Genomic DNA, 23723 nt, shown 5'->3' on the forward strand with positions numbered 1-23723 from the left:
TTTATTTTTAAATAGCACTGTTTTATTTACATTTGGAATGAAAGATATTTTGATCAATATTATAAAATTAGAATTAAAAAAATAAGAATTTTTTGCAAGTGTTTTCATTTTTGTTTAATAAGTAATTGCAGTTCAACACTAAACCACAATCCAGATAGATTTTTGTAGTTTTGTGAATAGCAACTTTGGAGATTGGAGAGATTAAATATGGAAAATTGCATATCTTTTATTGAAAAGAGATTTGAAGGATTTTACCTGATATTTCAGAATAACAGTAATTTGCCATGATAATTGAAAATTTGAAAAAATATGACGTTTCTATCTGAATTTTAATTTTCTTTCACTTCTCCCTTTTTCTCAATGATCTGTTTTCTAAGAACGTTTTGGCTTCAATATTTATAAAAGGAATACATAAAACTTTTATAAATTTTATAGCTTTTATTTCTTTATCTTCAAACTTTATTCAAAACAATTGCATCCTATTTTCTAATAAAAATTACAAATAATCGGTCTTTTTTATATTAGAAACTACGGAAACCAAACATTTTCTTAATCTGATTTCTTTTTTTGATTTCTCTTCAGTGAAGAATATACTTATATAAAAAGCATTATAATTGACAAAAAATATTTTGATATTGGTCATTTTTCACATTTAAGACTTCTTAACCATGAGAAATCATTTCTAGACGCATGCCTGTCTCTTTACGAATATAATATCTCAAAAAAGTGGAAAAGCTAGATAGATAAAATTTTGCATACCAAATCCCGCATCTGACGGTATCAGTCAAAAGATTGATTGTCAACCGTTTTGTGTCTCTCTGTATGTATGCGAAAGCATAAACTGTTGATTTAAACATGCAACAAGTAAGATGAAAGAATTTTGATAAATTATTTGTGTACTAAAATTGCAAAATTTGTCGAATTTTACACCAAATATAGCAAAATTATAATGTGTCATTACGGCATTTCAAAAATACTACAAACCAGCTAAATGTAATTTGGTTTACGGTTTTGAAAGTAGATATGTGCCGATTCGGGCGAAATTCATCAATGGAAAGAAGTATTATTGAAATTTTTTCCAAAATTTGAGAGCATTAGAACATGTTTAATCTTCCATTTAATAGAAAAGTGTTGCAATTGTAGTATTTAGTTGATTATTTCTGTGAGGCAGGTTAGACTGTTTATAATAAAATTTTATAACAGGATCCATCAATCATAGCTGCTGATTCCGTCGTGTTTGTGGAAATTTGGGTTCGAATCCTTATATCAGATTCCAAAAGCGAAATTGAAGAATTTGTTTCGAATATGCTTTTTAAGAGTATTTTTCCACCAGGTAACACCTCAAATACGAGGATGAGAAGCGGATTTACTCGGGCAGCCGGTTCTCGCTTTTGTGGTAGATACAATAATTGTGGTGGTGCTCTTCTAGACCTATAGCTGATAACAGTTCGTCTCGTGTACTGCATAACGTAAACTATTGTGTTTCAATCACAGAACCGGAACTACTGCTGTTTTGTGAAATATTTCGGACGATAATTCAGCCTTGCTGCACGGAAGTAGAGGAGATAATTTATTGCTGTTAATACCAGTTTAAAGGAATTTCACTTGATTATTGCTAGTGAATCACTTATTTGATTTTTCTATATGTCTTATGCGCAGTGAATTATCTTACTTTTAAGATAATTAATTAAATTATTTAATTAAGTCATTCATTCACTCTATTATCCCTTCCAAAAAATTAAGTGCAATCTATAACCTTGCCAAAAGTTCTGTAGTCTCTTACTTGAATTAAATCAGTAATACCTTCTCAAAATAGAATGCGCCGTCTTATTAAATATTTAAAAAAAGTCTAAAATGTCAAGCGGTTCATGTCATGTCTCCTTTAATTATGTTTTTCACATTTATTACTTCTTATCTTCAATTTATTGCATTAATGTTGGTTCAATCGTAGGGTTAGTTTTTATTTTATACGAAATAGGGTCAAGTATGGTAGAACTTAAGAAGCAAACTATTTTCGATTAAACAATTTAATTGTTGTAGTAATATATGGCTAAAATTATATAGTTTATTTACTTTATTCTGTATTGAAGGATTTTTCTAGTTTAAAAGACATCTAAGTATAATAAATTTATAATTCGATTTGCAGTTAACGTTACATTATTTTAAAATCTTCTTCTGTGTGTTTTTGCTTTTTAAGGACCCTGACAAAAGTGAAATGAAACTGTTTGATTCACATCGTACAAAAGTAATTTCAGAATGAAGTTGTTCTTCGTGAAGACAAAAAATGACGTTTATCATGAACTTCTAGAAAACCATTATGGTATTGATTAACTTTTTGAGGACAATTGTTCGGAGACATTTTGAAACGTATAAAAGAATTGCGTTCAAAGAGTTATGTAGAAACATAAATTCGTATGTTACATATCCTTGGGCATGCCATAATAAACTTACCGAAAATTAGATTTAGTTTTTGTTCTTTTTTTCATGGACTTGTTTGATCTTTAACAGAGATATTCTTCTCTAATGGTGGTTTTCAGTGTTTCTTTTTAATTAAGACTTTTTTTTTAATTTGAATCTTTATTGGTTTATAGTATACTATTTCTTTAAAAACAGCTGTTTTAATATTATTTTAAGTGAATAATAATGATGAATTATCTATAAAAGGATAAGTTAAATATTGAAAGTAAACAAAAATATAAGTTGTTAAAAGAACGATTGCAATAGTTCTGTGTTTGTTTAACATTCTGAAAGAAGCATCATTTTCAAATTCTTCTTAAGTAATGCTTATTATAAAAGTAATATAATATCAAAAATTATCACATTAATTTTTACCAAATTATACCAAATCAATAACTATATTTTTAAGATTTCCAAACATTACAGGGAATTCTTATACTCACGTATGTATAATTATGTATGTTATTATTTTTCGGAGAGCAAAGGGTCAGTGAGAAAGCTTTATATTTCAACACAGCTGCATATAGAATTTAGAAATAATTTTCTGCTTGGCCATTGTCAGCGACCAGGGTTTTCTGGAATGGCATAAAAATAATTTTGATCCAGAAATCGTGTCATCGGTAAGCTCGGAAAAGGGAAAAATATTTTACTTTTGTCAAAAATTGTGTCAATTTGTGTACTGAGCCTGTATTGTTTTCTGAGATGAAAACTGCCAAGATACCAACTTTTAACAGCTTTGTTCATGTGATATAGTATCATTAAAATAGCAACTAGAAGAAAACTTGAAGCCTTAAATATTAGGAAGTTTTTATATTATTGAACATTTTTTAATACATAAAATTCTCATTATTTACTCCACTGTTAACAAGCTTAAAACGCTTAATGTAATTATAATTATTAAATGTGACGCTAGTTGTGGGTACTAAATCTAAATAACTTATATTTCTACTTTTAAATTGCATTATCTATCAATATATTTGTGTTTAAGTGGATGCTAATAACATTTTGTAACCTAAAATCTAACACACAAACAAGTCACAAAAGAACTTCTTTTTAAAATTTTTAAAATATATTTTCCTTACATACTGTACAAAATTCAAAATACATTCCGCAACAATTACTGGCTGACAGTTCATGAAAGTGTACAAAAATAAGCACAGATACAGTTAAGATGCTTTTCAAAGGACCAAACTGAGAACACTGGTTTCACGTTCATATTTAAACTCACTAAAATACTTTTTATAATAAATACGTATAATAACATAAATGAATACGTTAAAATACATATTCTCATTTTGTACACTTTTTGCAGCTGCATTGCAGTAGAGAAGTAATATCATTCATTCATTCCTGATTTCGTAATTTTTTGAAGTATGAAAATATCACCTATGTAAAAAAAGTAATTAACATCAAATTTCCTGGTAATGAAAGATCAAAAGGTTTTTCAAAGAAATGTTTCCTGATTAATGCTTGTAATGTGGATCGCTTCACCTGCTTAAAACATGAACTGACTTTTCAATTTGTCTTCACATTTAATGGTTCTATTTCTCTTAACAAATAAAGAGTGTCGAAATTCATTGACAGTATTTAAATACGATTCATTGCAGAAGCACAGTAAATCACTACACAGAAGCATTATCTAATCGCCTAGAGACTTTACCATTAGATATCAGCAAAAGTATTATTCGTTTCAAAGATATTCATCACAACTTTTCATGCTTTTTACAAATATAACAAAATCCTGAGACTATATCTACATAGTGACCGTGTGAAATATTGGTAACTTACACATCCTGAAGAGGATATATCGTGAACAAAAATAAAAAAATTATGTATTTTAGCAAGAAAAAAAATTAATATTGTTAAAATAATGACATCCGAACCCATTATCCATATGTTCATAGGAACATAACCCTTATCCTCTGCATGCTTTATGTTTAGGAAAAGGAGACCATTTGCTTCTTTATGCAATGTAAGTAAAATTCTAGAAAAAAATTTTCTGTTTTTGAAATAGCTTTGCCTTCAAATGTGCAAGCAATTGAGCTTTTTTTTTTTTTAATCTTTATTGTCCCCATAAAAATTATTTCGGTAAGAATTAATATAGCTAATTTCCATTCTTCTCTACTCGTAAGAAATTATAGCAGTTGTAGGTGAATTTTGTGGATTTCAGCACCTGTCAATTGGTGACAATTAAAATTTAAGATATTATACCTATCTCATACCACATTGTCTTCACATGCTGAAGCAAGCTATGAATATATGGCTTAAAATATTATTTTAGTAACCAATTAATGTTTTAGCTTTCTTTGGAACAAGTAAGTGAACTCTCATTGCATATTCAATATAGCTGTAGGAAAGCTTTTGGTTTCTGAATTTATATTTTCATTCATATCTTTTAAAAGTTCTCTAAGCAATTTACTATATCAGCATTATTGTGTTGCTTTCTCAAACTTCCATTATCAGACTTGGAAGATGGAAAATCCTAATAATTATGAATGAAAGATGTTTTAATATGTCTTCAGATTTTGAGAAATTATATGCATATTATTAAAAAAGAATGGTATCCCTCCACAGAAAATTCACTTTTGCTTGGTATTCAACGTACATTTTATTGAAGCATCGAAGATATGAGCATTATTTTTTCATATGATATGATATATTGAATGTTTCCTTCTGTTTCGACGAATTTTAATAAATTCCTGCTGTTGCTCTAGTCCATTCCAGTAATCTCGAAATGTTGCAGGCTCTAATTCTTTTGAAGCAACAAGTATTTTAAATCCAATGGAAATTCACTAAATTCATATTCCTCCTCGTTTATAGTGCTTAAAATTTGATATACATGGTGGGTGAGTCTTTATGATGCAAAATTTGCATTCAATCCACCGATCTAGTGAAGTAAGTTTCTAAAATTATATTAAACTTCTAGAAATATCAGTACCTAATAGTTTCAAAATGGCCGACTCTCTCATCAGTGGCTCGGCAAATTGAACGAAAATATTTCTGTCTCTCAGGCCGAGCTGCTGGCCATTAAGGAAGCATGTGAATGGGCAAGCAAATTCAATCACAATGCTAAAATATGGAGCAATAGGGAATCCAGTTTAAAAGCGATCTTCTCATTTTCCACCTCAAGCCCAATTGTACAGGATATTCAAGCCATTCTACTCCGTCACACCTATCCTAACTGAATAGAAATTCAGTTAGGATAGGTTAAAGCACATGTGGGTCATAACGGCAACGAGGTTGCAGATTCCTGGGCCAAACAGGGCATTTCTAGAGGTACCTCCATTCAATATCCAGCTCCGAGAGGCCATCTTAAAAGTATATTAAATAAATTGAGTCTAAATCGATGACAAGAAGAATGGAACAATGGCCCAACTAGCAGAAATATTTATCAAATGATCCTCAAACTCTCCTTTAACCCAGCATCTTGGAGCAGGTTAGATATAATTTTGGCAACCGGTCATGACCCTTTTCCTTCGTACTTCAAACGTTTTCATATTAAAGGATCGGATCACTGTGACTGCTGTAAAGTGGACGACCCACTTCATTATGTCACTAGCTGCCCTCTTACCACATCTTTTCATCTTAACAAACCCACCCACGACTTCGAAAGAATCTGGTGGACCAACGTTACGGTAAACAAGATGATCAAAATCAAAATTAGAAATCCTGTAAGGTTTCTGGAAGTCAACGAAGAAATGATCTCCCCAGAACCAAGCCTTGAATACATGTTCGTCTCCTTCCTCAAGCAAGTCCTTCTCCAAGAAATATTAACATCATTAAAATTTCTGAACTCATATTCCCCACCGAACGCTCCCCTTTTCATTATTGTATTGTGTATGGTTATTTTTTGTATACTTTCTATAAACTTTAACATTTTTTTTTCTTCTTAATAAATCTTTTCATGTATATCCATTCAACCGACAGGGAATCCTAGATATTCCAAGTTAGGAGATATTATGTCGCTAAAAGGGAAAAAAATACCCAATTTTGTCATGGTTTGTTACTTTTACGGTTTCTTATTAGTCTTTTATAGTACTTCGGGAAACCATATCGAAGCACAGAGCGTGGTGACATTTCATTTGATATCGATTGCTGGAATATTTGAGAATTATGAACCCAAGGGTCTTGAAAGCTACATCGTAAAGCAGAGGAGTCGAGTAGAACTTTCGAGAGTTTAAAGAGATGACTTCTTTGTATTCTGACCATCATGTTTTAATTTATCCTAACTAATGAGGATAGTTCCGTCGTCTGTACATAAGTAAAGAAGGTCTGAATAATAAAAAAAAGATACAGCGTATAATTTGGATTCATCATTATAGATCAAACCCTTCAACATCACATATTTAATTTTGTTATTTAGCTACTGGTACTGATCATCAGATAACCTCCTAGAAACTCTGGAACTTACCTGAATGCCTGTTCAATGTTTTATCAAGATTTCGAAATGGTTCAACATCCAATTTGGCAATCCAAAGTTATTTTCTATTTCAATATGATAACAAATACCGTGAAATGTACTGAAAGAACACTGGATATTAGTTAACATAACATTGACTTCACTCCAGATGAAATTCTAACAATCTTCTCTAAATATTTTCTATTTTATCCTTTTTCTCATTATTAAATGTTTACATTAATTTTGTATGCTTGATTTTGAAGAAATAACAATACCATCATAGTTAATTCATGTGCATGTCTAATTTTTTTTAACATGTGAAGATGTTAAACAGTGATGCCTCTTCAAGTATCGACTTCATTATCTGACCATGATTAAAAATTAAGAAATTTCTCCCAAAATAGTTTTCGCATCGCTTCGAAATAAAGCCTAAATAAAATAAAACTAGAAAATAACTCATTATTGGACCATCAACTTGATGGAAACTTTACTGATCACCATTGCTGAAGAATAAGTTATGATTTTTCTATACTCTTAATTCTCTACTTAGTGTTTTAGATCAGGTAATGATAAAATTTAAATGAATACAAGATAAATTAAAAACAAAAACAAAATGAATCGTTAATCATTTTGATTAAGTCATGACTGATCGAAAAGGGATCTAAAACTTGGGAATCGGGGTGTTTTAATTTCAATAAAGGTACAATAAATGTATCTCAAAAAATTGAATTCTACCAGAAATTAATTTGTTTTTAGCTTATTGACCGAACTAAACATTTTAACTCGTTGATCGGGTAATGAAGATTTGTCTGTGTTTGGTAAGGAGAGGGGGGGGGGGGTTCAGCTGCTATACTAGAATGTAGAGTATTTGGACCTGAATTTCGCCATATATCACTATATACACTGACTTGGGGTAAAATATTCGGCTGATTCATACTCTCTGGCACTACTATAGTATAAAAGTTTGGAGAATATAATGCTGTCCCTGAATTCGTCTTCGTCATATGTTATGTCATAAATTACGAGGTCCATCTATAAAGTACTTATGCATCCTTGGAAGTATTGACATGTTCGGTCCAAAAATATCACACAGTATTTTTCAACTAAATAAATTTGCTTTAAAAGTTGTAATCAGATAAAATACTTTACTATGTATTTAAAAGATAGTAAATGAATTTAATTTACGGGACTTATTGTATCCAATAAATATCAAGGTTATAAGCCTATCAAAACAATTATTTGACATTATTAAACATTTATGGATAAGATTGAGAAATTTCTCCCATATAAAAATGCAGCTATTTATCCTTGTTTAAAACTCAGCTATTTTGTCAATGTAATCCTAAATCTTTTGCTTTATTTCAGGTCCACCAACTGTCATTTTGACAGATATAGAAATCAGAAGTTTTGGCTCAATATCGGAAACGGATATGGTAAGTAATGTTATTAATTTCTTTAAATTTTCATACCTTTAATTTCACCAATAAAACGTGAAAATTCATTTTTTTATTTATTATTTGCTTATAATATATTTTAAAAATTGACTCATTGTAGAATTATGAAAATATGTTCTGCATTGGTTATAGTTCTATGAAATAGTTTCGGGCAAAGGGATCTTATTATAAATTATGTCTCTTCTTTATGCCATTGTGTATTAAATATTGAGTATTTATCAATTTTAAAAATAACTTTTGTATTATATGATAGGGTAAAATTTAGTTATTTTCTACTTTATATAATTATTTTTCTGTATCGTATAATTTACACTATTTAGTATCGGAGATGTAGGAATTCTAATTGTATGCTTATTAATGGTTATAGCTACATTGCCACCCCCCATGTTTTTTTTATTTTCCTCTTTCCCTGATTTCAAAAGTAAAGTTTCTTCAGCATTTGGGCTGAATTCCAATGCATTACACCTCAAAACTTGTAATACTAGGACGAAAAGTAACGTGACTTTTCAAAGCTGCACAATCTGGCAGCTCCTTTGGTTTCCATGGAAACAGAAAAACACAGACTGCACCTGCAGCTAAGAAATCACGCTAACCTTAGACCTGACGATTTTTTTTTTCTATAAACTCATATATTTTACCAGAAAGGGTGATTTTCTAGTGGTAGGTCAAAACCTAGTCTTTAATAATAATGGGAAGGATAGTCCTGCGTGTTTTCACACACAAACTATAACGGATATTATTAAATTCCGGAGCTATTTCTTTCCTGAAAAGTGAGAATCGCGTGGCTCGTCACAGATTTCTTCATGTGCGTGTTACAGGCGACTTCTTTTCTATTATATTTACAAAGCGATTCGGAAACTTAAGTTCGTTTTAAGGATTCCGACGCTAGTAAGACAAAGTCGTAAACAATCAACCCTTTCTTTCTTTTGGTATTTTAACGTACGACTTTCTCTTTTTTTTAAAGCTTTCTCTAGGTATCATGAAGTCATTCTATCATTTCGGTTTTGCTTGTTATTTCGTATCCTACTTATTTGAATACTTCTCACGTTTACTATGCTCTTAACAAAACTTGGAGCCATATATTGATAAATGAGTAACATTTTTTATAAAAAAGGAGTTAAACTTTTTTACTCTGATAATTGTATGAAATAATACTTTAATCCTGTTTCAATGAAGTTCTCGTTACCTTTTAAATATTCTAAAAAAATAAATTCATTATTTTGGATTCTATTAAATGCGCATTGAACATTATCTTCTCTCGCACGGTGTTTTGAATTTCTTAAATTAAATATAGATAGAAAAAATTTGGAAAAATGTATATTTCTAATTCAATAACAGAAAATAGTGTTTAAATTCATTATTATATATTTTTGAAAAAATTTTCAATTAATTAATGTGAAAAGTCAAGAAACTCTTTGTTTGTTCATCAACTGAAGCGTTCCTCGTATTTTAATTTTAACTTCATTTTAATGTGTCCTTAAAATATAGCTAGTTATTATTTATTTATTTCGTGGGCCGTGGTATTATTTATGTCATCACAATATGTAAGTGGAATAATCACGATATTGCAGAATTAAAAAATATATTTCACATAACAATTATGAAAATTCTGAATTAAAAATGTTTTTTTATTCCTGAATTTGCTTATTTGCAATAGAAGAATTAAGATATATTAAAGATGTTAAAGAGGTTAAGATGTATTAAAGATGTTAAATTATATACTATTCTACGAATCGCAATAGTGCTTCTATCACCTTGTCGTAGTCCCCAAGGTAAGTTGAATGGTCATGCCGCCAACACAATAAATCAGGATCTGAGATAAACACAAAATAGCTCCTCCCATTACGATCCGAGTCAAACGTCCACGGTCCTGATGTCGGTATAGAGGTAACTCCTGCACAATTAGTATACACACCGGGGAAGCGAGAACTTGCTTAATTATACGGCAACTTCTTATAGCCGTATCTGAAGTACCTCCGATGGGACGTTTTCCAACCATTTTCCTTCCTTTCTCTGTACTTCAATCGCTACTACTGTCTCTATGAGAGACATAAAGAAGCATATTAAAATGCTTCTTTATCCTAAATGGCATGCACAGTGGGACCTTGAGACAAACAATAAACCTCTTTCTATCAAACCTCATGCGCAACCTTTTCCTACATTAGCGAACAGAAAAGCAGATAACTTTTTCCATTCGTTTAAGCATTGGACACACTAGATTCACCCACTTGTTGCTAGGTGAACAACCTCCACCGTGTTCGGAATGCCATTGCCAAATGTCTGTCCAACGTGTGTTGTCAGATGTCCATTTTTCAATGCCCAGGGTTAGTAATTTTTTTCAAAAGTCTAATACTCTATTATGTTTATTGCTTGATAAGACACCTCATATCGAAATCTTTGCATTTTTAAAGTCCATAAAGTTTTATCCATTTATTTAACCATTTAATTGTTTTATATTATTTGCTATCTAATAAGATAACACCGTCTATTTGATATTTTCTTATTTTGATAGAAAATCCATTGATCAATTGAAGAAAAATAGAAATCTGTTGAATACTTGACATATATATGTATTCGAAGTTATTTTAATATTGAATTATAATCGTTAAGAATGGTTAATTTTTTGCTTACAACTATCAACATTCGATAAGTCGATGCACGTATGGCTGCGGGCAAAACAATTAAGCGGTTAAATCTTGATTACATTTTAGAGTTTCTTTTCACATTCCCTCCGATGATAGTCTTAAAATGATTTAATTTTTCCTATTGTTTGGCTTAGCAAGGTCAACATCATGACTCTTGTGTCGTAAAAACAGAAACAAATAAAATAAAATCACCATGTAAGCGAGAACCTACTTAATTATACGGCACCTTCTCATACCGGTGACATATATTACTTTTTTCCAACATTTTCCCTCCTTTCTCTGTACTTGTTTCTAATATCAGAAAGTAGGTTTTACATCTAATTCAAAAATTACAATGGATTCAGATCGTGTATTTAGATAAAAGTGCCTTTGTTGGAAAATAACCAATATTTTTCTAACTTCCTGATATATTTAAAAGAGCCCGTTCAATGTATTATAAAAATGATAGTATTACTTAATGATAGTATTTAGATCAATCAATGGCAATTACTACCATAGATTGATCTAAAAATTATACTATGTGAAAATAATTTATGATTTGAATCGAATGCATATTCATTTAAAATAATTCAATCATTTACAGTATTTTTAGGCTAATTCTAAAACCACAAACATTGTAAAAATAGAATTTAATGTAAATTTGTTTCAAATTAACAATGTAAACTGTGCAATAAAGTTATTTAATGATGCTTAAAATAATCAAATTGTACAACATATTACTTGTAAAAGGGTGGCATTTTATAGAAAGGAAAATGTACACATTAATAACGTTTAATTTTCTTGCGCCATAATTTGGAAGATTGATTTTTTAACGTTCTTTTGAACTATTATTTGTTTGCTTGGTCGTAAAGACAAGGCAAACTGCTAATTATAATTCCGTATCGGTTTTTTTTTCTTGCAGTACAGGACAGTTATGATATTGATTTACTATAAAATATAAGGTATATAATTGACTTTTATAAAAGCAATAAATTGTTTTAAACGAAACTTTTTACTGCTGAGAGTCTTTTTTATCTAGAGACTCCGATACCATGCTGTCGAGTCAATTATATAAATAACACAAGTTTTATTTTAAATAATTGATCTTCGCATTTAAAAGAAGAGGGCTACTTTGAGACAATCATTTAATTGAAACAATCGTGTAAATGTCCAAAGATTCTTTGGAGGATTTATTTTGGAACCTGGGTAGTTCAGGTACCAAAGATGAAATCTTACTATTACTAAAAGCACTAAACGTTCCTTTAAAAAATTGCTGATAACATTCTTGGTTGGTTGGTTCTTCTAAGTAAATACTCTTAATTAATAATTAAATAATAAATTGCCAACCTTTTATTGACTTTTACTTTTCTATCATTAGGTATTTAAGCTTTTTTACTTTTGAGATGGAATAGCAAAAGGTTTCTTGGTAAAGTTAGAATTGTGTTGTCAAATTTTGAAGTAAGGCGTCAATAGTGTAACAAACCTTAAAATTTTGTGTTGGGATCAAATTATGAGGATGATACCTGGTATATCATAATTCCCTGCCATCTTACGTAGATGGATTTCTGACGGGAAAGCTTAAATAATCTCTTTATTTAAATTATTGTTTATCATACATTTTTGTAAAATTGAGTTTATTTATAAGCTTATCCATCTTAAAAATTGCAAAATTTAGCTATTATTTAAATCAAATCAGCTTTTAACATTTTACAGCTTTTTTCAATGGATTGTTATTTTCGTCAAACATGGTTCGATCGCCGTCTGAGTTTTAGGAGTGGGAATCTGACTGTACTCTCAATGGACTGGAAATTTCTTCAGAAAGTTTGGACACCAGATACGTATTTCCTCAACGGAAAGAGTTCATACTTACATAAGGTTTCTGTTCCTAATAAATTTGTGAGAGTTAGGTATGACGGCCAATTAAAATATTCTATGAGGTGAGTTCCATTTATTTTGAAAGGAGTATTTGCATAATTGGAATTTTTGTCTTTCGCCTTAACCCTTTTTTGTATGATGATGGAAATTTCCATCATAACATTTAGTAAACAAAAAATTGTACTCAAAACAGGTGTAAATTGGTTGTTTCTGGCAACCTTTTTCACGAGTATTGTATAATAAAGAACGTAGCTGTCAAAAAAAATCAAATGCCACAATCATTATAGTGAGTTTGAACTTGTCATTCCGCTGTTTGTTGTGGTTGGAAGAAACGTGCGATTTCTTGAATATTTTTTGCTAATAAAGGTGATAATGAGGGGTGAAATTTAGGAGAGAGTGACTTTGAAGATTTTGTGTTGAGCTTAGCAAGTAATGATGGATGATGGATTTTTCCATTATACTGTTTTTTTTTTAATTATTTTATATTATATATTTATACTAGGATTTTTTTAAACATTTTCCCTTTAATCTAGAGCATGAATTATATCACCCCGATTTATTCCACAAAAAAAGAAAAAAATCATGCGAAGAAGAGTTAATTGAAAATTGCAAGACATTGTTTTACGCATTTGTCTTCGAAGTTTGAAGTTCTTCTTTAATAAATCCTGGGTAGCTATAGTTTAAATCAGACGAAAAATTATTAATTATGTAAGTCTGATTTCAATAAATCCTTTTATTTTATTAGAAAACTTTAAAAGATTTTACAAAATTATAAAGGGTTAACAGTGAAAAGGAATTAAATTTGTAAATTGTAAATTTTGACTAAACATGAATCATTTCTGGATTACTGATATATATATCCTGATACTGATATATATATATATATCCTTTTCTATAAAAACACTTCTCTGAGACTCAATAAACTTTTATTTACAAAATTTTTCCCCACAAAACAACTGAAATCTTAATTTCCCATTCTTAACAGTGATTGACTCCATAAGATTTTGAATTGATTTACTTGACAAAAGACATTCCTAAAACAAGTGCAAAAGCTCCCTTTTTTTTTAAAAAAAAAATGCCTTCTTTTTTAATTTTTCAATACTATTCATTATCGGTTTATTGAAATAATGCGTTAAAGATTTTTGCGACAATCATGTGATATCACGCTGGATTAAGTGGATATTTTATGATAATCTTGTGTAACCTTTTTTAAAATTCCAAATATGCTTACACTCCATTAACTGTTTTTTCTGGTAATTGTTGCGTCAATTATTATTGTAGTTTCTTCCTAAATTTTGTCATAAAATATTTTTATTTTGATTATTTTTGCATTTTTGCAGACTGACAATCCAAACCAACTGCCCAATGCATTTAAGGAAATATCCTCTAGATAAACAAGCGTGTCCTCTAGTTATCGGAAGTTGTAAGTTGTCCTTTTTTATCTTGAATTTCAAAAGGAGAAAGTTTTCAGAAATATCATTTAATTCAAGTAAAACTACTATTTATCACTGAATTTGAATTTGTAAATTGAATCTTCAAATAAACTAACTGTGCAAGATTTTAAACGCCATCCTTAATTTAGACACATTTATTCTACAGCATGTAAAGCTCAAAAAAGAACCAAGCAGGATGTTTTATATAAACTTTTGGGAAATGCAGCTCATTAATTATTCCCCTTTTCGGGTTATTCATGAGTTTTCACATAAAATTTATTCTAAAGAATTTTGAAAAGTTTCTCAATTTATACATTTGTCTCCATTCTTAGCTTTAAAACAAGTGCTAAGTTTAACGAAGTACTGGTGCTAGATTTTAGTATATTCGAAATATGTAAATAATACATTTTTCATCTTCTTAATTCAATGCGGGATTAAATTCTTAATGTATAAATCTTAAAAAGAAATTCTTAAAATTTATTGATTCAGAATCATAAGGGAAGTTTAGCTTCAACAGAAATTAGCTATATTTTATTAAGAAATTTTTAAACCTTTGCATCTTTTGTAAAACAAGTTTCTGAGTAAAACATTTATCCCTTAAATTTTTATATTTTTTTAGAAATTTGTTTTTAAAAGTTTTATTAAAAACATAAAAATACTCATTAATATCATTTCATATTTAAAAAATTTAAAGGACAAACTGAATCTCATATATTTCCTGATTATTTTATGAAGCTGTAAAAATCATTTTACGATAAGAACAATTATTTCTAACATCTTCCTTTACATATTTGTTAAATAATTTTAAAGCAAAGTAAGGAAGAAAAGCATAAACTAAATTTTATTCAATAGTTGCTTATACGGCAAGAGATGTTCTATATCAATGGAATGGACCAAATCCTGTTGCTGTTGCTGATGACGTAACTTTGTCTCAGTATGATTATCTCAATATTACATTAGCTAATAGTACAGACACTGAATCGAAAGGTAAGTATTTTTTTGTTTTTATAAAAGAATTCTACATCAATTTCTGTACTTAAGTATAAATACTTCCCCTTTTCTAGTTTTTCAGTAATAATAATAATTTTTTTAGAAGAAAATTTTCCCTATTTCGGTGAAAAGTCTTTTATATACAGCAAAATGCACTCAAAATGATAATTACTTGGAAGTAAATAAATAATACTAAAGCTTTTCTAGATAAATATTAGGAAATATCTAATGTAGAAAGCTGCATGCAGATAGCATAAAAGATATATTATCGTAAATAAGTAGAATAAGAAAGGTATATTATCTTAAACAAGTAGAATAAGAAAGACATTATCTTAAAGAAGTAGAATAAGATTTGAATTCCATGTTAAAAGCCATGTAAATCTATTTAAATGTAACTGTTATGACGAGAGGAATTTACACAACAAAGCATCGCTTTGCTATTTAACCATCTTTTTACTAGCTTATATTAACAAAAATGGTTTCCAATTATAGTCAGCTGATTCATTCATGGCCTATTATAAAATTTATCATTTTAGCGACTTTCTAAATTTTTTTATTCCTTATTTTCTGAAAAATTAAATATTAGAGAAAAAATGAAAGCATATAATAAATCCTTTCCTTTCCTTTTCTTCTCTTGCACGGTACTTCCAACTTTCCATTTAAGTTGCACAGAGTGGGCTTAGAATTTATTTCAATTCCGTTTTAAATCTATATGTTAAGTAATCACGGCACATCTGGTAATCTCAAACTTCAATTTGATGACAAAGACGGCATTTGAGTAAGTACACTAATGCTATGCCAACCAAACTAATATTTTGACACTTGATTCATGTGTAGATTTAACAGAACTTCATAAACACACAGTTTTGTGTAAATTCAGTTTCACCATCGACGCTGACTGTCCGTCAGTTTTTGTAGATAGTAAGTTACTTTAGTTATATATTAACGCACAGTTTTCAAGCAACACTAGTGTTGTTTAAGGACGGACCTCGGAATTTTGTTCTGCGGTCAGACGACGAGAACGACATCTGATCGGCGCCCCTTCTGAGTCCCAGATGTTCTCCCGCCTGAACTGGCGAGAAGGCATTTGGCACATAAGGATTTACCGTTCACCAGACCCACTTACAAGACGGTGCTTTGGTAGAATCGAGTCTCAAAACTTGAAAACCTCCAGTCCGAAATCGAAACCTTAAAATCAAGTCACCACGGCCCCTTGTAGGTAGTAAGAAAAGAGTTCGGTCCTGGATCCCGTTTGACCACAGTTCAATATTACCAGGTTTTGACCAAACAGTCCTAGTGTAACCTCATAACGTGACTCCACTCCATTCAATAAACTTTTGCTATCTTGGATTCCCTTTTAATTTGGTTTATAGGTTTTATTTGGATCGAGGAATGAGAGAAAGGATATTTGACATGATAACTTGTTTAACATAATATTTCCTGGTAAATGATTTTTTTTTTGTTAAAAAATTTTATTTCATCTTTTATTTAATTACTATTTACATTAGCACAAATTCAGAAACCCGGTAAAAATTTCACTAATTATTCTAAATTTTTATCTAACAGATTTTCGCTTTTTCAAATAAAGGATATTCTGTCATGTAAGTTGAATTTAATTTAAAGAAGATCTCAGCATATGCATTTGCCCTTGAGGAGGGAACACTTAATATAATTTCAGCAGTGATTTTTTTCTTTTAAATGTTGATGGAATTTTTCTTCGTATTTCTGGTCGGCTTAGCTTGGTTGTAGTTTCTACTCTGAATTGTAAACTGATTTCTTTGAATATTTATGGTGTATGAAGGCCTGGATTAGAAGCTTGAAGAAGGTGTAGCTCAAGTGTCGCCTTCGTTAATTTTTAAAATAATGGTTCATGGATTTATAACGAGCGCTAAAAAGAAAGTGGCGCCACTACAGTTCTAGTGGCGATATTAAAAATGGTAAAAAAGATTTTTCTTTTGGAATAGCTCTGTATTTCAGGAAAATCTCTAGTATAAAATCAGCTAACAGCGGCGTGTCATTGAATGAAACAGGTAAAATAAAATAAGTAAAATTGTGACATGAAATACTCCAATCAGGTTCAGAATACAGTAATCTGATATATATCCACCAAAAGTATCAGGGAAACTGATGTTTACAATTAAGAATTCGTGGAAGTAAGTGCATAATATGAAATGCAGTTTTCAGATGATGCAGGGATTTTAATATTATTGGCATATTCGTGGGATATCAGTTGTATTCTCAGGTCCCCACAAAAAAAATCACTTCATTGCCGAAGGTCTGCAGTATGCCTCATACATATTTTTAATCCTTCTGACAGTAATAAAATGGTAATTAAACAACAGCTTGTTTAAAAGATTCCATGTGACGATTTTTCAACTTTTTATGCCCCTTTTTACATCAAAAGCACACACCCACATCAAAACCACACAACACTAAGGACCATCTTTGTTTCACGAACAAAGGCATCAACCAAAGTTATGCAATGAAGAATAACGCTGCAGAACCCACACTCGGACTTCTTTTCGGACGCTTTTTAAACTATGCAATACGTATAGAACTTGCATTACATTAAACTATACAATACTTTTTTGCAAGTTGAATAGTAGATTTGAAAGGAATGTAAATCCAACAAAGCAATAAATCATAAGTTGACTTAAATCTTTCTTATTTCTCGTGCATTTTATACATTTATAAAGTAGCTGAAAGTTTCAAAAATATTAAAATCGAATTACAAGTGTAATAACATGCAGAATGTGCACACAAAATTTAGTAAAAAGCTGAATAGAAACAAATAGGTACGATGTGTTACAGAAGAAAATTATATTTTGTCAGTTGTGAAGAATACGAATAATGAAAGTCGAAAGTTACTCAGGTACTTTTTAGCTCAGGCAAAAAAGATACTTAAAAGTGCCACGGTATTGATTTAATACAGTTATGAAAACAAAAGGAGAAAATAAAAAGAGGAATTCCAAAAGATCAGGACATCAAATATTCTCTGAAACTATAAAAGAAAAGTATCAGAAAGATTTTCAACTCTGTACCTTTTGACGCAAGGGAAATCGTAGCTGAATATCTTCAAAAAGTTTTCTCAAAATAGTAAAACATTCAGCAGTGAAATGTTTTACTGCAATTTGTTCATTATCAAAATGTTGTTACATTCGGTATAAAAACATTTAGCTCATTAGTTTAGAAAGTTAATATCGCTGAAGTGTCAGTCATATTTATTTATTTTAAAAAGGAAACTGCTACATTCGTTAAGGAACTTTTTGGCATTTTGAGAGACAGTCAGTGTGTATGTATTCATGAATTACCAAATATTATTCTCAACATGTACACATTTGTTTCCAAAATGATTAGAATTATTAATGAAATATAACTCCGAAAAGTAGTGTTTTATTCTAGCACAATTTTTCTCTAGCCATCTAAGCTATCAAATCGCATTTTGCAGGAATGTTTTAAAATTCAGAAAGGTATTTGAGCTGTATCTAGAGATTTTCAAAAGATATGGCTGAATTATTTAGACTTGATTCCCGTTTCTTGCATTATTTGTTCTAAAAATGCCGTGGAAAGATTTGGAGACAAGATATTCGTCTTGTTGTGAGAGAAAACAAGGTTTGAATATTCATTAAAACAAAATTTAGAAATGTCTTATTTAAATTTAGAATATTCTTCTTGTAGTACGAGGAATTTTTATTTATTTATTTGTTTGTTTGTTTGTTTTGCGTCTTTAGTCTTTGGTGATGAAACGAAATTTTCATAGCAGCAATGAGATACAATTCGTTTTTCAAATGTTTCACATTTTTAGATTTATTTCCTGATGAGTAATTTTTAAAAAAGATTTGATGAATAGATTAACTCAAACCTGATCATTGCTATGCGACATGTCTAGTTAAGAAATAAATACTTTAGGCTATTCTTAAATCAAAATTTTTAAGACTTATTTTCTTTACATTTCATGCCAATTCTCATTTTTCTTTAATTCCTCAGAACTTGATCCTTTATATAGCTAATTACATCGATTGTTCCTGAAATGCCAGAACTTTCAATTACGTTTTTCAAATATTTCACATTTTTTTTTTTTTTTTTTTTTTTGTATAAACATTACTATTGTTTTCATTTTTAGAAAATTCTAATTTTAAGCTTTTTTTAAACTTACAAAAGAATATTTCTGATCTGAAAGAATGAATACTTGTCCTTATAATTAAAACTTTGTTCTTACGATCTTATATAGTATAGAATTATTCTAATTTTGCAATTATAATTGTTATTTCTTGTTAAAATCACTCTGAAAACCAATCAGGACCCTTTGCAAATACTGATCTAAGTATATTGTTTGTGAACATCGTACCAGTAATATTAAAAGAAATCATTCTATAGAAAAGAAGAACGGTAAAAGCCATGTCTTCAATATTCATTTTCTTTAAACAAGCAATCATTTTACATAATTATTTTGTATGTCTTCTGCCTTATAAATATATAACTACATACATCTGATACAATAACCATAAAAACGATCATTTACAGGTCGTTTCATTCTACAACCGAAAAAAATACAAGCCAAAATGTTAGAGATCAATTACAGGATTTCTGTAAAAAGGATTTCACGTTATTAATAGTGTCTTCGGTACATAAGAACAGTGCCTGTTTCAAATATTTACTTGGAAAATTTGAATACAGATAGCCGAATATGAAATCCTGGTTTGACAATGACAGGATGACTAAAACGAATAGAAGTACACTGATATACGGTTAGTCAATACATAATTGTATAGAAAAAAGGAACTATTATAATGAGAGCCATTCTAGTACAGAACGATGTAATAAATAACAATATCAATTTGTCAAAAATGTCCCCTCACCTTCCATTTCAATATTTTATAAGATGCCCTTTTATAAGACTTGATATATTAGAAAATTGTGAAATTCCCATCTCCTTCAACCAATCACCCCTTTTATCTAGATGATTATATCGTTTCCATCTTTTCGTAGGTACTTCATCTTTGTTGGCCAGATTCATTTTGAGAAGACGGAGAGGATATTTTATTTTGCAAATTTATGCGCCATGTGCTATGATTGTTGGTGCATCTTGGGTTTCCTTCTGGATCAACAAGAGTGACGCTCCTGGTAGAGTAGCAGTAGGTAAGTGATTACGAAAATATCACACAAAAAATACTGTGGGGTTTCAAGTACTTTTATAAAGATCAAGAATGGGGATTTCCAGGCAAAATCACTTCTTCAACAGCTTTTCATCAAAGCCATACGGTAATCTTTCAATGAATTATTTGGAGAAAATGTGATTTTAATACCTAAAGAAGATAACAAATGCCAATCCCTTTATTAATTCCTTCCTCTTACAGATTCATGCACCTATTAACATCGATTTCCTGAAAAAAAAATTAGTATGTAAAACAATGATATGTAAGATATAGAAAGTGTTTTCCAACAGCACGGCGCCTTCAAAGTAAAAACTAAAAGCAAAATAAATAGAATGCATTTTTAAATTAGATGAAAGTTTTGCTTTAATTTAAGAATATTCTTTTTCAGAAGGAAAGTCATTAAGGACATTCATTACTACAAAAATTATCAAGATAACCAAATTAGTATAATAATTTTTAAATTTAGCTAATGTTTTCAAATCTTATTGAAGTCACATAACTTTGCTTATTATTAATAACGATATTTTTTCATCTCTATAAACTTCGCTAACTATTCTTTTTTCACTGATTTTTATTGAACATTTGTTCCATTTAACAAATTTTTCTTTCTAACGTCAAAGGAATAACGTTACCGATTCGGATAGCGATTTTAAATTAACAAAAAAGATTCTTTTAATCAAATTTGTTCTTTCGTATGCCACAATCATCTCGCAACACTAGTGTACTAAAGAGCTTTTAAGTAGAGTGCTGGCCATTAGTTTTTCCTTCAAAGATGTTTAAAAAAAAGGAATGTGTTTTATATTCTTGCAATCTAAAAGTAGTTGTTATCCTTATTTGCCTTTCGTTTAAAATAAATAAAATATCCCATTCTTTTATATTCACCAAGCACTTAACATTAAAAAAAGAAACAATTTAACCTAGTTTGTTAAATTAAAGCAGTAAAGAATTTTTATGCTTCAGCAATTAAAAATATTTTAAAACTTTTGTATTATTACTTTCCTGAACGAAGTAAATGGTAAGTTGACCTTATTGAAATGAAGAAAGAATTGCTTTTCAATTAGAGTGTGTACTGTGTATTTTTACTGAAACGAAATTCTCACGAAATATTTTTTTGCTGTTGAAGAAGCACTCCATGTGTAAACCTAAACGAACACCAACACTTTAATTCCTTGGACAGTTAATATCTTCATAAAATAAAAATTTTCGAAGATTACATATTCTTTAAGTACCCACTTAGTTCATCAAATAAGGAAAAGATTCTGTAACATATTCTTACGCTTTAAATTCTGTGTAATTTTCATTAAATAAAATCGATATAGAAATATATTCATTCTATGTAGAAATTTTTTTTTCTCGCAAGGATTCTTTAATTTCTTAGAGAACAATTTCTATCTTTCTTTTAATGATACAAATAAATAATAAAACATCCTATTATTATTAAAAGATAAAGAAAAATGAATTATTTTAAAATTTCGTTATTTTAGATTTAATTTTTCATTTGTTTAAGATAATTTTACTATAAAAACAAATGAATGGTTAAATGTTGAGAGGTTCTATTATTTTATATTCAATATATTTTTAAAAAAAATTAATGAAGTAATATCAGATAAACGTGAATCAACTTCTTCTAACTAAACGAAATTAATTAATTAGTTATTTTTATAATTTCAGGATTTTAATATTCATTATGATACTTTTTTTCTTCTGTTCTTTAAGTGTTATGCATCATCTTATACATAAGACAGCATATATTTTAAATATAGAACGATTAAAGAAAATATTTTGAAGAGTATACCTATTAAGAAAATATTACAAAAAAAGCAAGGAATTATTATTTTAAAATAGGTTTATTTATTAATTACTTCATATACATAAAATAAATAGTCTAGGTGAATTTTAAAAAAAAAGGTTTTATTTTTGATAAACTACTTACAAGCATAAAAAAACGGCGTTTACTTCCATTTCTTTTCTGAATGTCTTTAAGCAATACACAAAGAAAACAAATATTCGTAAATCAATAATTAAATGCATCATTTTCCGAAATCGAAGTCTACAGAAAAGTTCACTAAATCTCGCTATATCCAAATATTTAAAGAAAAAATGCTTTGAAACTAAATTAGCGACAGTTTAGACAAAATATTTGACATTAATATTATTTTCATATATTCATTTTAACCAAAATATGTACCATTTATAATTGACATAGCTCTTGTTTCAAATTTATATTAGGAGACATAGTAAAAAAATTATTCATATCACGAATTATTTGAATTGCTATAAAAGCATACTAATCTATCTTGATTAATACGTTACATTGCTTGAAGAAAAAGATGCTTAAAAATGTAAATATATTTTTATATGTTTATTTACTTTATTTTTTTATTTTATTTGTTCATTTTTTGCATTCTTATCGATTGCTAAATAACATGGTTGCCATTTCGTTCTGTCACAACACTGCATGTACAATGCTCTAATGCTTCTCATTTGCTCTCCGTTAAAAATTTTCAATTTTAATTCATTTCACAGTTGCAAATAATTAAAATATTAGTGAAATTTCTAATCAAACTCTGTCTAAAATCTTGGATTAGTTCTTTATAAATTCATAGATACGGAAACAAGCACTTACATAATAGTCTTCATGTATTAAACCTTTTCCATGATTTAACCCCTTAGCTATGTAATTCTTCCAGGTAACTAATTAAATGACACCTTTGGATTTTCAAAAATATTAGGGCATTGATTTAAATAAGATGTTTAGGGATTCTATATAATTTATTTTTAGAATTCAGCCAATGAATGGTTTAATTTGAGCTAATTATTATGGTTATTCGATGCACAAACCCCACTCGGACTCAATATTAAAGGGGTTAAAATATATTAATGTAATATAAAACATATTTTTACGTATTATTATAATAATATCGATATTATATTAGCATACCAATGGGTCATATCATTAAAATCCTTCACATCAGTGAAATATTGAACACTATATTTAATTTCCCCTTATGTCCTCAGCGAAGTACTCTAAAAGCTTCTGTCAATAAAAATATACCTTTAAATTGTTTCCATACAATTACTCAAGTAACCTTTCAAAGTTATATCAATATAAACCAAATAAAATCATTAAATAAGAAAATGTCTAATCTATGGGGGTAAAATTAATTATTTAAAACATTTTTTACAATAAATTATTATAGTTTTTCGGCAGTTAGTTTCCACAGGAATTTTATATTTATTACAATATTTAAACAAAATGCAGTATGAAGATGTTAATAGTTACGAAGGATTCTTACGTGATCAAGAACAGAACAGCCTATCCTTTAGTTTAGTTA

The 23723-nt window shown here is 29.2% G+C and overlaps 1 protein-coding gene across 2 annotated transcripts in view; it reads left to right on the forward strand.

Annotated features, from left to right (window-relative positions):
• LOC129960437 (gamma-aminobutyric acid receptor subunit alpha-2-like) overlaps window positions 1–23723 on the forward strand; it is a 111195-nt gene that overhangs the window by 78795 nt on the left and 8677 nt on the right. For both annotated transcript variants that reach the window (XM_056073869.1, XM_056073870.1), the window contains 5 exons: window positions 8222–8289; window positions 12648–12871; window positions 14150–14232; window positions 15095–15229; window positions 20222–20371. In XM_056073869.1, coding sequence (XP_055929844.1) covers window positions 8222–8289; window positions 12648–12871; window positions 14150–14232; window positions 15095–15229; window positions 20222–20371 — 660 coding nt within the window. The remainder of the gene's footprint in view (window positions 1–8221; window positions 8290–12647; window positions 12872–14149; window positions 14233–15094; window positions 15230–20221; window positions 20372–23723) is intronic.

This window comes from Argiope bruennichi, chromosome X2, assembly GCF_947563725.1.
Source record: "Argiope bruennichi chromosome X2, qqArgBrue1.1, whole genome shotgun sequence".
In the NCBI taxonomy this organism is placed as follows: Eukaryota; Metazoa; Arthropoda; class Arachnida; order Araneae; family Araneidae; genus Argiope; species Argiope bruennichi.